The 15,294-nt window shown below is 45.6% G+C and overlaps 1 protein-coding gene and 1 long non-coding RNA gene across 3 annotated transcripts; one reads left to right on the plus strand and one right to left on the minus strand.

The window, feature by feature from the left end:
• Positions 1-253: 253 nt before the first annotated feature.
• PARP16 (poly(ADP-ribose) polymerase family member 16) lies at positions 254-5,944 on the minus strand. Of its 2 annotated transcripts, none has more exons than XM_021285505.2 (6): positions 5,658-5,944; positions 4,864-5,001; positions 3,874-4,080; positions 2,587-2,758; positions 1,681-1,822; positions 254-1,441 (listed from the first exon to the last, which is right to left on the minus strand). In XM_021285505.2, exons 1-6 carry the CDS (start codon positions 5,844-5,846, stop codon positions 1,297-1,299), a joined length of 993 nt encoding a protein of 330 aa, XP_021141180.2. In that variant the 5' UTR covers positions 5,847-5,944; the 3' UTR covers positions 254-1,296. The 2 variants fall into 2 exon arrangements, with proteins under 2 accessions (XP_021141180.2, XP_064932822.1); XM_065076750.1 differs by having other exon boundaries at positions 1,681-1,840; positions 5,658-5,891.
• Position 5,945: 1 nt separating this feature from the next.
• On the plus strand, positions 5,946-10,645 carry LOC110357712 (uncharacterized). Its single transcript, XR_010475432.1, has 2 exons — positions 5,946-6,089; positions 8,083-10,645. It is a non-coding gene; the product is annotated as an uncharacterized LOC110357712 (long non-coding RNA).
• Positions 10,646-15,294: the final 4,649 nt, after the last annotated feature.

A 15,294-nucleotide genomic window follows, 5' to 3' on the forward strand; every position in this document is an offset into this window, starting at 1 on the left:
TTTTAGTCCTTTGTTCCTCTTTCAGTCTCAGGTAGTTGTCAAATCAAAGAGCATGGACAGGAGGGGAGAGTGGTGCCCTCTTCATGTTGCACAACTAACTTGCACATATCTATATGTGTTTTCAAACAAACCCCTGCCCAAATGCTGTTCTTTGAGATTAGAAAAGGTGAATCTGAGAGAGAACAAGGTTTTACAAACCAGTGCTAAGCCAAACAGTAAAACTGCCATAATTCTGACCACAGGAATCTCAGCCTCTTTGTGAGAATTTAGTGTGAACAATTTATTTTACAGAGTATTCTGCATGTGGAGAACTAAGTGAAGTCTACATAAAGCTAACTGTACTACAAATGTTCAGACATAAAATACAACCCCACCAGCTCTACTGCCTTTTTACTCCACTTCTTACAAGTATGTCAGGAAATAGTTGGCATGCTATTGCTACTTAGTCCATTTGTTTGTAAATGGAGGCTGGAAACAATTCAATACAGGCAAAAATGTTGAACCAGAACCTCAAACCCTGGCAGCCCCAAGCCCAGAAAACCTGTTGGGTGGCAGCACAAGTGGAACCCTTCACCCTCCCTCCTCTGGGTGCAGAAAATAAAAGTGAAAGCAGTTTGGCAGGAATAAGCCTTATGCAGTATCAGTGCTGAAGGGCCTGACACCACCTGAGCTGCCCACTAACCAGGGACAAGACACATCATGGCTGAGAGCACAAACCTTGTAGATGTTTTACAGGGAAAAAAAAAATACTAAAAACCATTTAACTTCCATTTTAGTTGTTGTTTTCTTTCTTGTTGTTTTCTTACAGTTATCCTCAAACATAAAAACTCCTGGTCAAAGCCCAAGTTAGTTTTAGAAGTGATCCTACCTGCACTGATACATGCTGAACATTACTACATTCGGTTTCTGAAGACAAACTGATCACATTCCCTACAAGTTGCTTTGTCCAACATACAGAAAAAATCCTCATTCCCAACTTGTGCAAACACACCTCAGCCTCACAGAAAACAGTTACACCTGAGCACTTCCGCGCTTGGTTTTCATTAATTTTAAATAACTTTTTCCCATGGACCCGTAACGATCAGTTCATGCTCAGCTGCACCATTGTGATCCTTTTCAGCTGTGCTGGGCAACCTCATGAATCACAGGAACACAGAAATCAGAACAAATAGAAAGATGCCATAAGGTGACAGAACTGGAAAGCTCCAGGCACCTTTATTTCCAGAGCTCTGGAGCAGATGCAGTGCGTTGCAGATTGGCTATTTTTAAGGCACGTGGTGAAAAGAGTTTATCAATTCATCTCTCCGAGTCAAACATTCTGTGCCAGTAGTAGACAAAGGTTGGCGAGTTGCTGGCCCCTATCACGATGAGCAGCAGGACGTATAGCATCATCATTATGGCAAAACGGTGTGTGTAAAACCAGGAAGATTGATTAGAAGGCCTGAAAAGGGAAAAGTGCAGGAATTCCATCAGAGATACATGAATTAGCAAAGAGTATCTTAGGTTTGGTTATTTTAAATGGTTAAGCTAATACAAAAAAACCCAGAAAGTAAACCTATAAATTGAGAACTGGTAGTAAAAGAGGGCTCAGCTCTGTCTGGATCTGCTCTCACTGCTAACAAGAACTCTGTGCCTGTGCGTCTCTGCGTCTGTATGAATTGTTCTCGTTGTCACACTTACCTCCTATGCTGTTTCTGTGAATATACTAGCAAGTATTTAACTCGTAAAAGCTGATTGTTTGTGACAACAAAGTATTTCTGCGGCACATCACCTCCTTCACTGTTTTTCACTCTGGCTCTTTTTCTGTCTATTTCTTCTGAATCTGAAGAAGAAAAGACATCTTTGGGTGAAACAGAAAAGAAAAAAAAAGCGCAACTTCAAGTAAAAGACCAAACTACCAAAACCCCCTCACATACACACCCCCCCTCCACAATTGTGGTAATAAGATAATCGAAGACCAAGTCCTGGTATTCCCCTGAACCCCTCAGCATCCCAGAATAGACTGAAAGTTTGCTTGAGGCTACACCACTCCTAGTCATCCTCGGTATGGATGGCATTATAGCCCAGAGCAGGGTGGTATGGGGGTGGGTCTCCCAAATGGCACTTGAGGAGCTGTGAATATTAACAGGGAAAAAAAAACATGGAAGGACTGATTGAGCTCTGCAAGCAGCAGGCAAAGGGGAAGGCCAACCTGAGCAGAGGCTTCCCAGACATCTAATAAAGCTCCTTCTTGATGTGTTTGTGATGCTTCTGTTCCACCATCACAGGTGAAATATCAGGCATTATGGAACGTGATTTCATCATACTACTGAAACTAGGAAAAACAAATGATGCTACCCAAATGTTTTCTATCCCTTATACCATTTTAAGAGAAGCTTCACAGACAACAAGGCTGTTGTGCATTTGTTGAGGGGTCAATCGGAAAAGGAATCACAGAATCGTAGAAGCTGGAGCCTGCAGTTAGCTTCTGCTGACAGGTATCCACGCCCCACATCCTGCGCTCTTTATACAACAGCGTATATGCACAAAGCTGATATATGAGAAGAAAAGATGTACTATATGAGGTTATTCTTGCAATAGACTCACCTTTCTTTTTCACCTGACACTTTACATCTGGGTGGTCAATGATCTCACAAACAGCCACGCAGCTCAGCACAGAGCCCAATGCGCTTCGCTGCCAACCGAGCCCGTGTGGGCTATAAAGCAGAGCCAGGCTCAGGTCACTGGTGAGATAGGTACCTTCCCCAAACAGGGATGTCTGAAACAGAGCAGAAATACACCCAAAAATTCTGCAGTGCTGACTATCAACAACATACAAGTGTTCCTTACTTTCAGACTGGCAGTTCTCTTGCAGAAGGTAAATGAAAAAAGCTTTTTCTGACCCACGTTGGGCCTGGTCCCTGCACTGTTTTTTGTCCTGGCACAACTTCTGGGGTGGGGCATCCCATCCCTCAAATTAGCTGCTTGGCACAGCCCTTGGTGCGGACAGATTCATGTGTTCCCGGATTCAGATTTTGTTTGCCAGTGTATTTTATATCAACATGACTGTGCTGCTGTTAGAGGCATTTCACTGATTTATTGAGACTGCCAACATTCAAATAATCCAACCTCCAAAAACAAGGCAAGGCTTCACTCACATTTAAATCCATGCTTTACTAGAAAAGAGGGAAGTATTTTTCATTTGTGAATTCTTTTCAAATGTAACTGTTTTAATAACTTTGAAACAGAGCATTTGCCATGCTGGCTAAAATCATTAATCCAGTAAGTCTGTTGCACCTGATAAACCCTTATTCATTAAGAATGTGGAGAGAACACATGGTCCAAGTTGACTGGAAGGTTAAGTGGCTGTTGTGTCAAAGCTGCTTTATAGATGATACAAAAGCAGGAGTCCCAACTGCCTCTCTGTTAAAATTGGAAGAGGTACAAATCCTACGGGATGTCTGCTTCCTTTAACCAGGCCATTTAAAGAAGGCTCCATTTGCAAGTAGCACCTAAAACTTGGTTGATCTAAACTTGAGGCCAGGCAGAAAGAGAGAATCTCTACATTGCCTGCATCGCTATCCTACTCCCCTGTGCACTGGGACTTTCCAGTTGTGGGTCATCAGACAGGCCAGTATTTTCAGAGAGATTACACTTCCTCACAAAGAAGCAAAGGACAGATATAATTTGTCACAGTGGAAAATGGGGTTTCATGCCACTTCCAGTTTTACCCTTAGTCTGTACTACAAAATGCAACACAACCATCCCCAAAGGCCCACACTGGCGTGAAAAGAGCAGTATAAGAACATCAGCACATTTCAAACCCCTAAAGGAATTTGGGCCTATTTTTAAAAAGCATCCAAGAGAAGATGGTGACACCAGCAGGAGCCTCACCCTGTTCAGATGGCAGTGCAGGCCGTTGTGCAGGATGGAATGGAAGTTCTCAAGGCGGCTCCCATGGAAGGCATAGATGAGGTCCCGCTCTCCCTTGGTCTCGGCAAACTTGGTGTTCATTTGATCACAATACACGATCTCAAAGAGGTAGTCCGGAGCAGGAACTGCAGCCCCAGACATCCCCGTGAGCTCTTGGATCTTCTCGTACTTAAAACCAAGAAGGAACAGGAGTGTTGGTTTGTGGGATTAGATTGCTTACTGACCCTTAGCACTTCATATTGCTTTATGTATTTTGATTATGCTCTCTGAGTTAGAATTCAACACTGTCATGTTTCAGAAGGAGTAAGTGGACAGCAAAATTTTTGACAGTTTCTTGCAATCAAAGCTAAGTCCTAAATCTTCTTTCCAGAAAAAAACCAAACCAACCATAACCTGAATTGTGATCATGAATTAAATGATCATGTAAGGACAAAATCACAATTCTACTTTGGCTACTAAGACGATATATTCATCAGCTGATCTTGGAAGAGGAAAAAAGTGAAAACAGAAGTTGTTTTCATCTTGCTACTAATCTTTACAACTATTTTGATCCCTCTTATGGAAGTACCTCAGTGGCTCTCAACCTTTCCATTTTTGGGGCAGTACGTGGAAGTACAAAGTTGTCCTTCTCCGTGAGCGGCAGGACCTACCACTGTGACATTTGTATTGGATTATCTTGATCCAGAACGTGCGCGTACATGCTGTGTTAATAGGAGTAACCAGCTACAATCACTGCCCATCATCAACTACTGACAGTAGTAACTATTTCTTCCAACTGGTGCTCTTGAAAATTTTATTTAAAAAATCGAAATCAACAATCCTCTATACAGGAGAAAAATGCATTCATGTTGGAACTGTCAAGCTCGTGAAATAACCAACTGACTTCTAGCGTTTGTACAAGTTTGCCTTAAATGACAATTTTAATCAAGGCTTTCAGAATTCAAAACTTACCTCCTGTTTCTTAGTACTTTGTATCACTAACACCTTAGATGATAAAATCCAGCTAAACAAATCCCAGGTTCTCTTCTCTGTGTTTGGCACAGTCTCCAGAAGTTCTTTCAGGCTTGGTAGAGCGTTGGTATCTGCAAGCTGACAAGATGGGCATTTAGGACAAGCTCCTTCTTTTCATTATGATTAAACAGAGACCTCTAGTGAAAAAAAAACAATATTCCACCCTAATAGGCTGTAAACGGAAAAGCAGTTTCTGTTCTGAGATATAAACACTGGCATCCAGTTTGTGGGAAAGTTTGTCACTTTTCCTAAAAACAGGTACCAGATAAGTTATAAAATATTAATATTTAACAACAGTATCTGTAAGGGACACAGGAGTAATCAAGCAAGCTGCTGAAAGAAAATAACCTGTCACAAGGGAGTATCTGCTGCTGGATAAACAAAGGGGCTGTTCAGGCCATGCAAAACACAAATCTTTCCAAATTTAATTTGAACTTCATGTAGGGGAAGCTCTTAAAACGCTTTGTATCTCAACACGGGATTTGGAAGTTTCCATGTGTTGCCTTATTGGTCAGAATCCCAAACGTACTTTAAAACCAGGTTACCTTGACCGCACAATTAATTCTGCCTCATTCCCAACTCTGAGGTGCTGCTGCGCTCCCCTCAGGGGCCAACCTCGGCCTGGGCTCCCCAACCATCTCCCCCTTTAACAAGCTCTTTTCTCCCTCCGAAGGGCAGCACGAAGAGCCCCGGTCGGGCTCTAACACCCCCGGGCCGCGGTCCCCGCCACTCACCAGCCCCTCGAAGTCCTTGGTCTCGCCGCTCGCGTAGCGGCCCGGGAAGGGCCTGAGCGCCGAGTCGCGCTTGTAGCTCTGCAGCGCGGCGGCGAACAGGCTGCACCGCAGGTCGGCGGCCAGCGGGTCCCTCCCCGCCGCCTCCCTCACCCGGGACGAGGCTGCCTCGCCGGGGCCGGGTGTTGACATGCCCGGCGGCGGCGGCTGCCGCTCCAAGGAGGGGAAGAGATCCCGCCCGGGCGGTGTCGCCCCTTCCGCCTCGGGGCCGCGGCCTCGGCCGCCGCTCCGCCCCGATAACGGGCGGTGGCTCCGCCCGCCCCGCGCCGGGGATCTCTGGCCGCGCACGGGAGCGCCGCGTCCGTTCCCCGAGGACGGGGACGTGGGAGGACTGGGGAGAATGGCGGCTTCCCCTCGGGTGGAGACCTGGAGAGGGTACGGGGGGAAAAGGGGGAGGGAAATGGCGGCTTCCCCTCAGGTGGTGATGGGGAGAGGGGCAAGGTGGGGGGTGTGGAAGTGGCGGCTTCTAGATTTAGCTGTGGAGGAACACATTTTTGGTGAAAAACACAGGGCTACTTCTGCATGGTTTTCTTTTTCTCTGTATGGATAACATAGAATGTCTTCAGTTGTTCTGAGTTGGAAGGGACCCACCAGGATCATTGAGTCCAACTCCTGTCCCTGCACAGGACAACCCCACAGTTCACACCGTGTGTCTGAGGGTGTTGTTCAGTCTCTTCTTGAACACTGTCAGGTTTGGGGCCATGACATCTCCCTGTTCCGGTGCTCCAGCATTCAAATGTCCAACCTGAACCTCCCCTGGCAGATTTTCCTGCCATTCTCTCAGGTCCTGTCACTGGTCACTAAGGAGTTCAGTGCCTTTCCTTCCTCCTCCCCTCTTCCCCTCAGGTGGTGAGGAGGTGGAAATGGCACCTTCCCCTCAGGTAGAAGCCAGGAGGGGGTACAGGGAAACGGCGCCTTCCCCTGGGATAGAGACCTAGAGAAGGGTATGTGAGGCAGGGGGCGAGGAGGAATATGGTGCCTTCCTCTCAGGTGGAGACCCGGGGGGACATGGTGAGGGGTGGGGATGGTGCCCACCCCATAGCAGGAGGGCAGGACAGGTTTGTGGGACAGGGAGAACATGGAGGGGGATCCCGGCTCCCCAAGCCCACAACACCAGCACGGCTTGCCTGCGAGAAGGGGGATGGCAGCGGGTGGGGATGGCAGCCCTGCCAGACTTGTGCTCCATCCCCTCCTCGGTGTCAGGGGTCCCAGGGCCATGTCCCCACCAGGTTTGAACTCTCAGCTTGGGCATTGTGTTCATGCAAAACAGCAACACTGATTAGCCAGAACTGCTAATCCAGGGAGACTGCTTTTTGTGTAAAATCAGTTTTATGTAGCTCTGATTTTAACGAACATGTGATAGTCAAAAGCACCAAGATGCCGTTACTCCTTAGCAGTTACCTTCATCATCCAAGCTTGTAGCTTTGAAGAATGAATCCAGGTTCATTTGTGTTATTTTCTGCAAACTGGTGTTTCAGAGTTAAGGGAGAGGAATTTACTTTTTAATTGAACCTCTTACCAGTAGTTTCACCACATTGCATTCACTACGCTGCCTGAGATTTGGGCTCAATCTTTCTGAAATACCGGCACAGTGTTAGTTCTCTGAAGCATCCCTCCAGTTCCAAAGTGTATCCGAAGTCACCATCAGCAGGGTGGAGGTCTCCTCAACACAAACTCTGTTGGTTTCCTGCATGCAAGTTACTTAGACTGGAAATTTTGGAAATGTGTAGCTATATTAGATGTCTTCTATCCCCTTTCTTCATTCAGGAATTGCTGTAATTTGCAACCTTATAATGAACAGGAACACCAGCTATATTAAATACCGTCTAAGAGCAAACTAGTATCAAAGCAAACAAAATGTGAACTTCGTTCCTGAGCACAGAGTTCATGTTCTTACTCACCCCCTTGAATGGCTTGGGAGTATAAAGAGCTTTTGTAATTCTGGATAGAACCAGATAGATCGTAGACTGTGTACAGTTACATTAAATTGAAAATGGTTTCACAATGATGTATATAAGTAGAATTGAGGTGTAGGTTTACTTACTTGCTTTTTACTGTTTTATCAAAAATGCATCTTTCAATAACAGCTGCATGAACCAGCCTGCAATACAAGGCCATCAATTTTGTGACAGCACAATACTTGCTTGGGTCTGACATATTTAACAACAACATGTAGGCAAAATGATTTTAAAAATACCTTTACGTTACCCAATTTGCTAGATGCCTATTCATGTTTTTACCTTTACAACATTATCCAGCCTGTGAGGTCCACAGTCTTTATTCTTTCTTGACATATTGGTAATGGTCTATTATTGTGCAGGTTTTGGATGAAACCTTGAAAAATCCAGATTCTTTCTGCTCTTTGCAGAATTTCTCACGCTGATGGAGGTTTGTCGGAGTGTCACAACCAGCGCATTTCCAGTTCTCCACTATTTTTCGTGCTTTCTTAGGCCGGGTAGCAGCCATGCTGTGCTTGGTCCTGAGGTTCTCCCCCATGGATGGGCGACTTTTAAGAAGAGTTCTGGCACCACACAGAGCTTTTTCTCAGGAATTATGTAAATTGGCCGAGCTTGAAATGCAGCCAGAGAGATTACTTTCCATATTTCTATATCCTTGAGAGGATGTATTTCACTTTATCTGATGTGGTGCCTTATTCTGCTGTAAATATCTGATATCTCTGACAGGCTGTTAGCAACATCGTTCAGTGATTCAGCCTGGGACATGTTTATTATCTTGCATTCTATTAAATTGTTCTGTGCGATCCTTTTGAAAATCAGTCGTTGCTGTCTAATTGGCTGATTTCATTCACTAATAGATCATTAGATGTAATAATTTTTTGGCACCTGTTAAAGAACAATATTAGAAAATGGTTGAGATGTTTCTTTCAATACCTTCAGTGGAATTTACATTGTTATTCTGAACTCTTGAACTGGTGTAATTCCAGTGCTGTCGTTTAAGATACTACTTATTGTGGTAGAGAGGAGAGGAAGATGATGTTCCTGGGATGGGCAGAGACACTTCTTGTAGCAAAAGGCATGTTGTTGTCTGGTCCAGGACCTTGATGGGACAGACAGAGTGCTGCAGCTTTTATCCAACAGCATCCCTGGGGCTGTGATTTTGGGGCAGGACACATACAGGGGCTCTGCTGTTGGGGGAGCAGGGTGTCCTGCCTTGCAATTAAAAAGGGGGGACAGGTGATAATCCTTGAGAAGAAGCTGGTGAGATGGGATGGGAGAGTGCGAGGGAAGGAGTTTCCTTGGAATCGCAACAATTCTGGAAATGCTGAGCTCACTGTAAACAAGCAAAGGCCTTTTGTTGTCTTGGCGTAGAAGAAATTAACCCAAAATAGATTTTAAAGCATCACTGGCATCGTAATAGTTAATGGAGATTCTGAGAGCATCGATCCAAAACTGCTGCCTGCCTTTGGGATTTCAAATGGATGGCACTTCCATTACGGCAAGCTCAGCTGTGTTAGGCCATGACGGATATTGATGAGATAACAAGTTTGCTGTATTGATGCTGACCAAGAGCGCTGTCTGCTCAAACTCATCTAACACCGGACTAAAACTCTGTTTTACAAAGCGGCTGCTAAACCAGAGATGAAGTACTGAAAGCTTTTGGTGCTGGTTTGAATGGAGATGTGCCTTTGTGTGCTGGTGATGCTGAACATCAACCCGCTATAGACTCAGGCCTGCAAAATGCCCGAGGATAAGCCAGGATAAACTCATCACTCATTTGGGGGGAAGCACAATTCCCCCCAATGTCAGCTCCAGCACATAAGATCTTCCAGCCTTCTCCTCATGGAACCCCAAACCCAGAAGATCTTGTCTCATCTCATCCCATCCCAACAGCTCTGGAGTCAGACGAAATACTTAGCAGCCACTGTTTTAGCTTGTGCCTTGCTGCTTTTTAATTAGGCACTGCCAGTATGTACCGTGGGCTGGCGGCTGAGATTCAAAAGCATCTTCCTGGTCCTTTTGAAAACAACCGGATGAGCAGCCTTCGAACAATCTGGTGTGCGCCTCAGCATCTCCCAACGACTGCATCCCACACTGCTGAGTCAGCTTGCCTGCTTCGGCTCCGAGTGCTTCTCCCCTACCATGCCTACTGCCTGAGGGCACGTGCAAAGAGCTCTTTTTTTTTTTTTGATAAGTGCTCTTTATATATATTTTCATTTTCCAGTGTTATTTTCCTCAATACAAAATCTATCCTCGGTGCTTTGCTCTGATGCAGTGCAAAGATGGTTTTGTAAAAGGTTCTGAAAGGGTCATTGCCAGTGGAAGAGGTTGAATAACGTAGCTGTACAGTTCCTTATGAAATTGAAGATGTGATTATTTAAAAGAGATTGTAATAAAAATAGTTTCTGATGTTGGTGGATGCATTTCGGCAGAGAAATGTGGTTTAAATGTCTTCATTTAATTCCAGTGTGTTTAAAATTGATCTCATGGACCGGAAAAGAGATTTTTTTTCCTCCCTTAACTAGGGTCTGTGAAGGAAATTAATATAGGGAAGGGAAAATAGAAATACAATACTAGACTCAGTGAAACAAATGCTTATGACTGAGGGGTTCGTTACTTGCCAGCACCACTGGAAAAGCCAGCTGCATAAGGTATGTTTTATTATAGAATTAACCTTGACCTGGGGTTCAAAGAGAAAGGTTAGTTGGAAATAAATCAGTTGTATGGTCAGGTCACTTCAAAGAGTCTAAAGCTGAGCTCGAAGATTACATGCTGTTTATGTGTATCCAGTTGGAATAGAACATATGGTAAAGATAATAGAAATAAACTATTTATCTCTTCACCCCCCCCTCTTTAGGATTTTACGCCTTTTTGTCCTTTGCGTATATTTGCTGCAGGGGGATGTTTTTGTCCTGAGAGATTTATTGAAAACAGAAATGTGGAATAAAATGTTTTTAAGTCAGCTGGGTGAAATAGTCTCGCCTTTAACATTTTTTCCAGTTGCTCAGATAAAAATAAGAACTATTTTGGAAATAGTCACATGAATGTGATGAATCATGTTTCTCTGTCACTTGTCTCGGCGGATTCATATAGTCATAAGAAAATCAAAACAAAACGTGCTCAGCTCTGAATTACCATAGATCTAATCTAAAAGCAGGGCCACATTTAATTGTTGCATGTGAGTTCCATGGATTTTAGATCTTCCCAAACCCCAGATAATTTGTGCAACATCCCAGCAAAATGGTCACGAATATCCCAGCTGGTGTGGGGAGTGGGAAATGAGGTTGGTTAAGCAATTTAGCCAAAACCACTCCTAATCTGCAGAAAAACTCAGATTAGTCCTCAAGGCTATGGGTGATTCCAACTCTTTTTGGGGGAGAGGGCCAGAATCTCACCTGGAATTTCCTGGATGACAGTTTGCTGCTTCAACCCACGAGACGGTCCCTTAAATTTGGGCCCTAGTTCCGTTATTCTTTCGCTCTTTCTGCTGTAAGACAGCAGGATGAGAAAGGTGACGTGTCCACTGGCTTTTTGGGCCCATGTTCAGCTTTGTGTAGGTCACTACATAGGGGAAATAAAGGAAGTTTTCACTTCATCGGAGGGTGCAAAGTGCTGTCAGTTAATTCCTCCTAGATGGCAATTTTCCAGAGCTTTCTGATGGCTTATGTCTATGTAAAGCAGCCAGAAAAGCCCTTTACAGCTATTCAGGTGAAATTCAGGAGCAAGTCCACGAAAGTGAGTAGAGTTTTGAGTAAAAAACAGCATGTGAGGATAGCTGGGCTTGGAAAGCCCATGGAAAGCCCATAGCGCATGGAAAGGCGAGGCAGATGCTGTCCTGTCATCTCACACACAGGTTCTCCTGATCTGAATCGCTGTGGCACATGATGCGCAAGGAATTTTGCAGTGCTTGTGGAGAAGAGCCGGGCTGGTGGCATCACTGGCGAGCAGAGTGGCTTCTTTTCCTAAAATCAAAACCAGCTGCTGAGCCCAGACATGGTCACTCGGTAATGGTTTTGCTCCACAGATTGTTTTTTTCTCTAATGTGATACACACAGTGTGCAGATAGTAGCTCATTTTTAAGATTTATAGTTGCCTGGTTTTTCCCATTAATAGGGAAATCTGATAATTATCCATTTTAAAGCAATTGCTAAACAATAGGAAGGAGTATGCTCGTTAAAAGTAAACATAAAAGTGAGCTGGATCTATCTTAGGATGCTGAGCCTTTGATAGATTTGCTCCTTACAGCAGGCTTTGATCTGCCACTCTAGAAAATAAACTCAGTGGGCGACTGGATATGGGATATGGAGCAGTTCACCTCCAGGTCATGGGCTGCAGCCAGGATCAAGACCCAGGGTCAGCTTTGGCAGGAGCTGGGGACAGTAGCACCCCCGACGTAAGAAATTTTAGACACTGAGGGTGGTGAGAGCCTGGCCCAGGTTGGCCAGAGAGGTGGTGGATGCCCCATCCCTGGAGACATCCCAGGCCAGGCTGGACGGGGCTCTGAGCAACCTGAGCTGGTGAAGATGTCCCTGCTCATGGCAGGGGTGGCACTGGATGATGTGTAATGTTGTATCCAACCCAAACCATTCCATGTTTCTCTGATTCTAACTCATCCGTCCAGCCAACCCTTGGCAACGTGAGGATAACCACAAATGGTCTTCCATCACCTGCTCACCATGCTGCAGATGAGGCAAAGAGATGTGATGAGGTCTTGTCTATGCCCAGGAGATGCTGGATGCTGTGAGTGCCCCTATGGGAAACACAGCTTTGCCATTTTGGGGCTGGGGTCTGCAAAGAGGGCTCACGGCCACCCTGCTGTCCACCATGTGTGACACTGCCCAACTGTCCAGAGGATACCGTGTACAACCCCAGGGTATTTTTTTTTTTAAGTATTGCTTTTCTGTGACACTGATGCAAATCAGAAAGGACTGTTGTCTCAGAAATATTTGAGGCTCTTTATCTCCTTGCCTTTGGAGGGCTGATTCCAAAGGGACAGTTGTACAGCTTCATTTGGGAAGTGGCTGAATGCAAATTACTCCATGTAGGAGGCACAGGGCACGTGCCAGGTCACAGATAAACCTTGCTCAGAGCAACCACTTACAGCGGACTATCATAAGGTCTTCTGGCTATGAAATTTGAATTTCTGGCTATGAACCTCAATCTGAGCTGAGAGGGAACATGAGAGATAAACAGAAATTAAATGTGAGAACAGAAAAGCTCGTGGTTTCTCACTGTTGGGGAAGTCACTTGAGTTTCTGTCTGATGGTTCCAAAAAGAGCAGAAGTGGGGATTTTCTTGCACTTCAGCTATGTCAGATCTGGGGCGCTGGTTCTGGTTTATCTCATATAGGAGATAGCTGCCAAGATTTATCTTTGCGGAGTGTTTTGCAGAAGGGGAAACAGAAGTGAGAAAGGTCTACGTAGCTCTGGCCAAAATAATATCTGAAATAACTGGTTATCTGAAGTTTGGCCAAAGCCCATTCTGCATAAGACTCTCAACACCAGACTTCTAATGCATTTTTTCATTATTCAAACCAGTATATGGCAGATGTGTATTGTGGAAAGGCCACAAAGCCTTTTGGATTAGAGGTGAGTGCAGGGGATGAGCCGTGAGATGGGCAGCAACCTGCCCAGCAGGAGCTGAGGGAACCACTGCATGGACTCAATTTCCCATGACACAACCCCGTACGAGGGGCAGCTCGGTGCCGTCAGCTCCAGGGGACAGTGGCGTCTTGGGGGCCTTGGCAGGAGGTGGCAGAGGAGGGAAACTGGAAATTAGAATCTCAGAATCATGGAATAGCAGGTTGGAAGGGACCACAAGGATCATCTGGTCCAACCTTTCTTGGCAAAAGCACAGTATAGACAAGTTGGCCCAGCTCCCTGTCCAGCTGAATCTTAAACATGTCCAGTGTTGGGGAATCCACCGCTTCCTGGAGAGATTATTCCAATGGCTGATCTCATAGTGAAAAATTTCCCTCTTGTGTCCAATTGGAATCTCCCCAGGAGTAACTTGTAACCATCACCCCTTGTCTTTTCCATGGGATGCAAAAAAAAAATCCAAGTGTACGCTCCATGAACTGATGAAGATGACCAAACCCATTTGCTCTTAGGACTGTTTATTCTCTGTGTTGAACGGAGTGTATAGCTCTGGTGCAACTTCAGCACGTTGTGAACACTATGTATGGAGCTGCCCAAGCAATCACACTTCTGCTGAGCTCCAAAATACCCAGAGGCCTGTCCACTCCTTCACTCCTTCCTTAAACTTCTGCAAGTCTCATCTCCATGGTGCTGGAGAGAATGAAGGGGCACTTAATGGCAAGTTTTGCTTGGAGTGGTCCAGCCTTCCCTTGTGTCCGAGCATCCCATCTGCTGTGTTTCTTTTTTTTGTGTGTGCTGAAGGATGCCTCTTCGGAGTGAAAAAAGCAAAAGGAGGGTTTGTGGTGTTCAAGCAGAGTGTGTTGTGCCCCGTTTAGCTCTCCCCGTCCCAGGGAGGGGATGGTGCCCTGTGCTGGTTTCCTTTGCCAGCTGATGGCAGCAGTGCATCTGCGGAGAGGGACGGAGCAGGCAGGGACAGGCAGGGACAGGCAGCTGTGCATGCTCACCTGCCTCTTCCCTTTGCTCCTCATTGCCCCAGATATCCCAATTAAGAGTTGCACTGGTGCGAACTGGTCATTGCCTCATCAAATAATTCGTGCACAGAAGCGTTATTGCAGAGTGGCATCGGAATAAATAAGTCTGCTGCTTCTGAGGGAAAAACTGCAAGAAACTTTCCTTGTCTGTATAACAACAATTTTCTGCAGTGAGGGTGGTGAGAGCCTGGCCCAGGTTGGCCAGAGAGGTGGTGGATGCCCCATCCCTGGAGACATCCCAGGCCAGGCTGGACGGGGCCCTGAGCAACGTGAGCTGGTGAAGATGTCCCTGCTCATGGCAGGGGTGGCACTGGGGGAGCAGGGAAGGTCCCTTCCAACTCAATTCCAACTTCCAACTATTCTGTGATTCTATGATTCTAACCCACCTGCTGATTTGTTCCCTTCATTCACAGCAGAACCGGTGAATCATCTCCAAAAAATAAATGCCAGGCAGTGAGTTGTTCCTCCTGTAAAGATGGGACTGATATTTCCTTGGGAGGTGATGGTGTGATTCCCTCTCCTTCAGAGGGGCTTTGCCCCCCTGTTACCCACTTCTCCCTGGGATGTGTCAGTGCATGACATTCCATTTAAAGGAAAAGATTATTCCCCGCTTGTCTTAAGCACAACTGATGATTTTAGGGGGAAAAGAAGGACAATACACTATTGTTATGTTGTTCCCCACCTCAGCCTGGCACTGAAATATTTAAGCTCTCCCATGAATTATGCAGCTTCAACCCCCAAGCCTGTTTTGCACTTCACACTAACCGGGCCCATAAAACAACAGGATTGCTCCCGGCATACATTATACCATATAGGACATCTCCCACCGAGCAAAGCTTTGTCTGCGCTACCACAAAGGCTGTTGGGATTTTTTTCCCTGTCTCCAAGAGGGATAACGAGCAGGAGAGCTCCTGGCTTTAAAATATTAGTGGAAACAAGTCACCTGTGTTTTTTTTACCTGGTGCTAACTAGCTGTCCTCACCGCATCTCCCAC

This window comes from Columba livia, chromosome 11, assembly GCF_036013475.1.
Source record: "Columba livia isolate bColLiv1 breed racing homer chromosome 11, bColLiv1.pat.W.v2, whole genome shotgun sequence".
In the NCBI taxonomy this organism is placed as follows: domain Eukaryota; kingdom Metazoa; phylum Chordata; class Aves; order Columbiformes; family Columbidae; genus Columba; species Columba livia.